Source organism: Sturnira hondurensis, unplaced genomic scaffold (genome assembly GCF_014824575.4).
Source record: "Sturnira hondurensis isolate 20B ecotype Veracruz unplaced genomic scaffold, ASM1482457v3 Scaffold0001042, whole genome shotgun sequence".
Taxonomy (NCBI): domain Eukaryota; kingdom Metazoa; phylum Chordata; class Mammalia; order Chiroptera; family Phyllostomidae; genus Sturnira; species Sturnira hondurensis.
The window spans coordinates 567-8,161 of NW_028073673.1; the positions used below are offsets into that span (position 1 = coordinate 567).

The following is a 7,595-nucleotide window of genomic DNA, read 5'->3' on the forward strand; positions in this document are numbered from 1 at the left end:
AAAAAGAAATGAAACCAACCATGCATTCCTGAAACCAGGTACCTGATTGTCGGGATGGATGACGCAGTTTTTGCTTTGATGCATCTTGTTGATGTTTTGTTTAGGACTCTGCACCTGAGCGCACGTGAGAGAGCTTCCCGTGAGGTTCGCTCTTGGTAGTTCCCTCGTTTGGTTTCATTACCAATTTATTTCTGGCCTGATACACTCTGTTGCGGGCTGGCCTTCTTCCTTTATTCCTCGGAGAGGCTTGTGTAAGGCTGTCGTGTGTATGTTCCTGTGTGTGAGTGTCTGTGTGTTTCATGCATGCATGCGTGTTGTGAAGCAATTGCCAGGGAAGGTTTTCAGACTCTGAGTTCACTTTGCAGGAAAACATTTAATTACAGGGTCAATGTAGTTAGTACATACGACAGGGCAGAGGTTCAGATCTCACCCACATGTGAGTGAGGTCGTACAGCCCTGTGCTGCGTGGTGTGATTTACCCCACGTAGCAGGACAAGCTCACGGTGCCCGTATCGCCGCACTGACAGGATTTCATCTCTGTGACCGAGTGACACTTCGTTGCACAGGTTGCCACGGCTTCATCTCAGCGCGTGTGGGAGGACACTTAGGCGGTGTCTGTGTCTTTCCCTTTTTCTTCTCTAAGATGTTCCTTCATGGTTGTTAATGTTCCATTTTGTAGGACTCATGTGTAATATTTGCATGAGCATTCATTGAAAGCCTTCTCTCTCTCCCTTCTCTTTTGGTTCTAAATTCACATGTTGATGCTGAGAAGTCTGTGACTTTGATTCCAAAGTATACAGATATTAGTTACCTGTGATTGCAGAATCAGGGGACTCCTGGAGGGTCCCAGAAGATGCTGGGGGGCCCATGTCAGGTCACCAGGCTGGCTAGGGCCACTAACGATTATCCTTTTGGCAGCCCCCATGCCTTCTGGGGTCTCTGCAAGCACCCCTAGAGTGTGGGGTCTGGGTCCTTCCTGGGCTAGTGGACGGCCAGAGCAGCATACACACTGGGCTCATCTGGGGGCTGCTCTGGTGGGAAGGAAGGGGGTGCCCTTGTCTCCCTTCTGAAGGTCAAGTGGGTCAGCTGAGCATAGGTCACGTCCTGGGGGTCTTCAGATGCAGCAGCCTGGAGCAGGGGGACAGTGAGAGGGGTGAAAGGGGGTTGGGGTTGGGGAGGCCTGGGGCCTGGGGAGGACGGCACCCACTTCACTGTCCATCTGTCTGTCATTTTCTGCTTCTCTGCCCTTCATGACCAGCCTTTCCCATAACAAAGAGGAAGGAGAGGTAGCCATTCCCTGCATGAGCCTCGATGTTGAGAGGGTCACCTGGGGCCATGTCACCCCTTGGGAGTCATCATTGGGTCCTGTTCTGCTGCAGAGAGACAGTGAGACAGAACCAGCATGTCCTTGACCCCACGGTTGAAACCCTCCAGTCGTGTGTCCACATGGTGTCAGAGGGACAACTAAACTTCAGATCAGCTGAGGTCACTCTCCTGATGGAGTCTGCAGGGACTCCCTGAGCCTTGGGGCTCCTGGTGCTGCTGCAGATCTGACTCTTAACCTAATGCTCTGTCTCTTGCTCATTCAGCTCCAGCCACAGGGCCCATCTGGCTGAAGCAGCAGGTCCTGCCTCAGGACCTTTGCACCTGCTGTTTTCTCTGTTCTCCCCTCCTCACACACTCTGTCCCCTGCTTTTGCTTCATTCTCCTTCACAGCACTTGGCTCTCCAGGACACCATCTGCCTGTGTGCAGGTGTCTCCCTCACCCACAGGTGAGCTTGAGGAGGGTGGGGCCAGGCTGCTCAGGGCTGCACTGGGGCACTGACATGGAGCCAGTAACCAGTGAGCTCCCATCACAGCTGCTGCATGAGTGAGTGATGGGACCCTGGGTCCTGCAGGTCATTCACTCATTCATGTCTGGTGAGACCTGGAGGTGCACAGGGGACAGGGGATGAGGAGCCAGCACAGGGGACCACCCAGGAGGGGTCATGAGGTCACAGGAAAGCTGGGGGAGTGAGTCACTGCAGGACGATATGATGCCCAGAAGGACAGGTCAATGTGGATGCTGCTGAGAACCAGGGGAGTTGAGGATAAGAAATGACCACTGCAGTGAATTGGGGAACAGGATGTTTCTTGGTGGCCTGGACAGGAGCAGGGATCTCACCTCAGGGTCCAGCTCCAGGCCCTCCCCAGGCTGTGGGTCCTTCATGGCAGCAGCTGGAGGGGAAGAACAGAGTGTATCTCCAGGCAGGATCCCCAAGATCTCAGGGCTGCAGACCCGCCTGTTCCCAGATGGGCCACTAACGCAGGGATGATGAGGTGAGGGGCCAGGTCACCCAGTGTGGTTTTCAGTCCCTCTCGCCTCTGACCCCCACAGCCTCCCAAGCTTTCCCCTCCCCCATTGCTTCCTGAAATCTCCAGATTCCTGAATTCTGGAGAAATCTGTTTCTCAGCTGACCTTCCCCATCTCTTTGTTTCCTGTGCTGGGTGCTTTGAGCCCCTCTCTCCTGTGACCCAGGTCACCCCATCCCCTACTCACCCGACGTCCTGCCTTTGCTCTGATGCTTGTGATGGAGGAGGAGGAAGAGGAGGAGGGAGAGGAGGAGGACGAGAGTCACCGAGACCCCAGTCAGCATGTGCAGGGACCGTTGGAGACCTTGGGCTGGAGGGACGTCATGAATGAGCCAATGGCGCCATTTAATGAGCACCTACTGTGTGCGAGGCATGTGCTGGGGTCTGTCATTGGTCTTCTCTGACCTCACAGCCCTGGTGCACCCAGAAAAGGCTGACGCATCACCCAGTCACTGCAGCTCAGAGAGGTTAGCCATGTGCCCCAGGTCACCCAGCCTGGCCAGGGCAGGGCTGGGACTGGACCCCAGCATGTGGGTTCCCATTGGTGTCCTCGTGCTGCCCCCAGGTGGACACCAGCACCAAACTCTGGGCTCCTCATCTGCAGGGGTCTTTCCTATGTCACTGGGGCTGAGGGTCCTTCTTATTACCTGCCCCACAGCACAGCAGGGATACAGATGTGCAGGCTTGGGGTGAACCCTGATGCGCACTTGGGATGGTTGGGCTGGGCTGGGGTTCTGCCTTCCTGAGCTCTGTGAGGTCCCTTATGTCACCTAATGTCACTGCAGGCCTGTGAGCAGGAGGGGACCAGGGTGAACAGACATGAACCTGACACTCAGAGAAGGGAAGGGACCACCTGGCCCCACAGCAGGGGCAGCAGAGCCAGGACCTGAACCAGGTCTGACTGCAACCGTTGTTTGTGCCCTGAGCTGAGCTGAGACACCTGGGTGTNATGTCACCATCACTGCTACAGAGGGCACAGTCTCCATAACATCATGTCCTGGGGTGCTTCCTCGTCAGACCCCCCTTTCTGGAGTTCAGAGCCACAACTCTCTCTTTTTAAACTTGGAGACACTGAGGCACAGAGGGGGGAGGGTGTGTCCAAGTCAGAGCCTCCAGAGGCGCCTGAACTTGCGCAGGACTCAGTCCCTGTCCCCCTGGACACACCCACCACCTCCCCACAGAGACCCTCACTTATCCCTCTGTGGGCCTGACTCCGGGGTGAGGAGGGCAGACCCTCAGAGCCTTCTGGAAATTCAGGTTGGGGATGAGGTGTGGGGGCTGCCTTCTCCCCACTTGAGTCTGGCTGCTCCTCCCCTGGGTGGGACCACAGCATCTCCCTCTGCCATGACCCCCCCTCCTCACTATCACCTGTCTGCCACACAGCCCTGGAGGCCCCATGATCCCTCCAACATCACTGCCAGGCCTGCAGGTCCCCAAGGAGACAAACGGGCCACAACAGGTCGTTTGTCCTCACTGGGAGCAAGGCCTCTGCTGCTCACCATACTTGTTCTAGTCTCTGAGTCAGGCCCTGGGTGGTGGCGAAGGAGGGTGGGGGCCCCTGGCCTTTCCTCCCTCTGCTCAGCCCCAGGCCTCTGCAGCCTCACTTGGCCCCCAGAACCCTCTGGGCCCCAGGAATACAGAGGACGATGAGGCAGGGGTGGGTGGTGCTGGCTTTTCCATTTCTCTGGGACATGAGAGTCCCCTCATGCTGAGCCTCGTTGGGTGACACCGTCACTCTGTATCCAGTGTAAAGGTCCTGTGGGGACAAGCTCCTGAACTGACCATGAGACACGGGGACAGGAAGGGGCTCCTCACCTGAGACCAGGAGCTCCAGGGGGTCACTGGGCTGTGACAGCTGGAAGGGGGAGGAGCTGAGTGAGCTGTAGCACCTGTAGGTCCCGTTGTGGCCCCAGGTCACAGGGCTGATGGTGAAGTTGGCCTGAGAGGGGGCCGCTGTGTCCTGCAGACGAAGCTGCTGGGGAGGGTCCAGGGACCCCTCCCTGTGCAGGTGGAAGGTGTCAGCCCTGACCTCAGATTGACACTGCAGGGTCACGTTCACTCCCCAGGGCACTGAGGGCCCTGGCTGGGCTGAGAGGGAGGGTTTCCTGTCCTTTCCTGGGGAGAGGAGGGCTGTGATGTGCAGGAGGTCACATCTCTCCCCATGCTCTTGTCCCTGAGAGACCATGTGCTTCCCCAGGGACACTGTCTGTGACCCCTGTCAGCTCCTCTCAGTCCCTCTGGCTGGGTGCATTTTATCTCTATGCCTCTTATTCCCTCCCTCTAGACCTCAGTCTCTTTAAACCTCTGCTCCGGGACCCTCATCTGAACCCCAACAATATCATGGTGACCCTCGGCCAGAGCTCCATGGCAGAGATTAAGGACAGGCTCCTCACCTGCAATCAGGATGTCCAGGGGGGCACTCGGGGCTGACCACACATAGGAGAGGTTGTGTCCACTGTAGCACCTGTACCGGCCCCCTTTGGTGGGGTTCACAGGGCCCAGGGTGAAGTTGGGGCTGTGCTGCCCATGGAGACCCTGGGGGGGTGTGGGTCCCTCATCCTTGGTCAGAGCAAATCTGTCAAAGCCGGGCTCTGAGTGACACTGGAGGGTCAGGCTGTCTCCAGGCAGCAGCAGGGGCCCTGGCTGGGCCGAGAGGGAGGGCTCCCTGTACACCCCTGGGGAGAAGGTCATTGTCACCCGGGGAACACAATCACCCACCACCCACTGGGGCTACAGGGAGAGCTCTCACTTGTCCCTCCCTAAGTCTCCTGCTTATGGTTCTGTCCCCAATAAGCCCATGTCACTGACTCCAGTGACCCCAGGGATTTTAACCACAAAGTTTAGATCAGTGATTTGGGCACAAGAAAGAATTGAAGCCAAGTGTGGGCCACCTCACCTGTGACCTTGAGGCGTAGAGGGGCACTGGGGTGTGACCACACATTGGAGTTGGAGCTGGAGGAACCATAGCATCTGTAGGTCCCCCCATGGGAGGAGCTCACGGGGCCCACAGGGAACACAGCCTGCCTCCTGCTATCATAGTACTTCGATTTTAATTTTCTGCATTGGGATGGCTCAGCCCCTCTCTCCTTCAGCAGGTGGAAATTGTCCCATATAAACTGGGAGCTGCACAATAGTAACACTTCCCCTCCTGATGTCACCACTGGGCCTGGGTGGGCTGAGAGGGCGGGTGCGCTGTCCACTCCTGAGGGAGAAGGATGATGTGAGTTAGAGGGGACAGTCACCCCACCTTTCCCAAGTGTGGGTTACGAGGGGTGAGGTCTCCCTAACGCCACACTCTGATGTTCCTTGCCTGTGAGGAGGGGACTCAGTTCCACCCTCTCACCTGTCATCACCAGCAACAGGGTGTCACTCCACTCAGACCAGTGTCTGGAGCTGGAATATGCACAGTGGTATGTCCCCACATGGTTGGGGCTCATGGATTCAATGGGGAACCCGATCTTGTTGCTGGAGGCCTGTAGGGTCCTTGTATCCGAGGGATGATAGTCCTTCTCTTTATACAGACTGAAGCCATCCGCCTGCAGAGACCCCTGACACCAGATGGTCACAGGGCTCCCCTTGCTGATGATGGGGCCTGGGTCAGCCCAGATGGAGGGTTTGGGGGGAACGCCTGGAAAGGAATCAGACCTGCAGGGTCAGGAGGGGCCTTGTTCTCTCAGTTTCCCCAGCTGTCACTCCAAGCCCCCTCCCACACAGGTCACCATCAGCCCAGACCCACTGTGGGTCCCCCATCTGCCCAGGGGCATCTCTGGGATAAAGCAGGATCTCTGAGGGAGGACTCACCTGCTTGGACCTGGTCTCTCAGGCCCCGACACAGCCCTGGAAGAGAGGCCCTGTGAGATTATCCTTCACCCACACACACAAGCTGCAGGCCAGGTCTGGGCCCTTGAGTGCTGGGGTCACATGTGGGGCTGAGCCACTTCTACCCCCAGGAGGTCTGCCCACCCTGAGCCTCCTCAGTCCTGGGCCCCTTCAGGGAAGCCGACCTGGGAGGAAAGGGCACCCCATCCCTCTCTTTTTGCCAAAACTCACCAAGACTGAGAAGAGTGATGAAGGCCAGGGTCATAATGCTGTCTCCCAGAGTCTTCAGTGGTGCAGATGACATACAGTGTCCACAGCTCAGCAGGACAGACGGACCCATGGGGTGCACCTCCATGTGACAAATCCTAGTTTCCCACTCAGTGGCAACCTGCCCTCCCTGAAGGGTGGTCAGGGAGACAGCAGGTTCTGGGACTTTTCAGACCGGATCCGAGTCTCAGCAGACCCCACACACACTGTCTCCACCTCATGTGACACCCAAGTCCCGAGGGTAACACCTCAACGTGAGCATAGAGGATGCTGGGTAGGAGGCTGGAGCAGCCCAATTTCTGTGGCAGTTCTGACTCTGCCTTTTCTGGAACCCACGTAACTGGGGGCATTTGTTTCCTTTCCTGAGACAGCGGAAATGCAAAGTTTCTTTTGGGTTTTTCCATTCTGGCATCTGGCTGATGTTTACTGAGCAGGTGCCCCGTCCAGCACAGGACCAGCCCAGGGGGGTGAGAGGACATCACTGTGGACCAGGAAGAGGGTGATTATTCTAAGATCTGCGAGTCACCCTGGTGTGTTGTTCCCTGGTCACACAGGACCTCTGCTCCCTGCGGGGACTATTGGCTTTGATCTTTAAGGTTAAAGAAAAAAATTTAGTAAAAAACTGTGTGAGCAGATTGGTGTTTTCAGAAGATACCACTCTGTGGGCATAGGCTGTAGTAGGAGTTGTGGATAATAAACAGTGATAAAACTCCAACATGATAGGAGACCTGGTGATGAGCTACTCAGCATTCGATTGGTTTGTGAGGATTTCTCATGAAATCTTAAGCAATCCCTAAAACAAAAGTGTGTGTAGAGTTGAGTGAGAAGTGCTGGAAGACTTCTTTGTGTTTCTTGGTCTAGGAGGTGCACAGACAGTGTGCTCTGTTCCGATGAGCTCAGGGGGCGCCCATGCCATGCACAGTGTGGCGGAGAACCAGGTGTGTGAGTCTGGGGAGGGGAGGTGGGCACTGGGAAGGGTCTGCTTTGTAGGACCACTTGTCTCTGCTTAGGATGGAGAGGTTAGCTCAGCCTCATCTCCAAAGACATGGACCATTACATGGGGCTGCCTGGATGTGCTGCAGTGAGGGGGAAACATGTGAAAAGCATTTGTGCAGGGAGGGTCTGTGACGGGTAAGTTCAGGTGCATGAGAGTGAAA

At 56.4% G+C, this 7,595-nt stretch overlaps 1 protein-coding gene across 1 annotated transcript; it reads right to left on the minus strand.

Annotated features, from left to right (window-relative positions):
• Nucleotides 1-981: 981 nt before the first annotated feature.
• Nucleotides 982-6,005, minus strand: LOC118996515 (leukocyte immunoglobulin-like receptor subfamily B member 2; the record flags this gene model as incomplete). Its single annotated transcript, XM_037059935.1, has 7 exons — nucleotides 982-1,128; nucleotides 2,165-2,217; nucleotides 2,540-2,662; nucleotides 4,168-4,467; nucleotides 4,746-5,027; nucleotides 5,249-5,554; nucleotides 5,696-6,005. Coding segments are annotated over 7 exons (1,521 nt in total), but the record flags the coding sequence as incomplete, so codon positions are not given.
• Nucleotides 6,006-7,595: the final 1,590 nt, after the last annotated feature.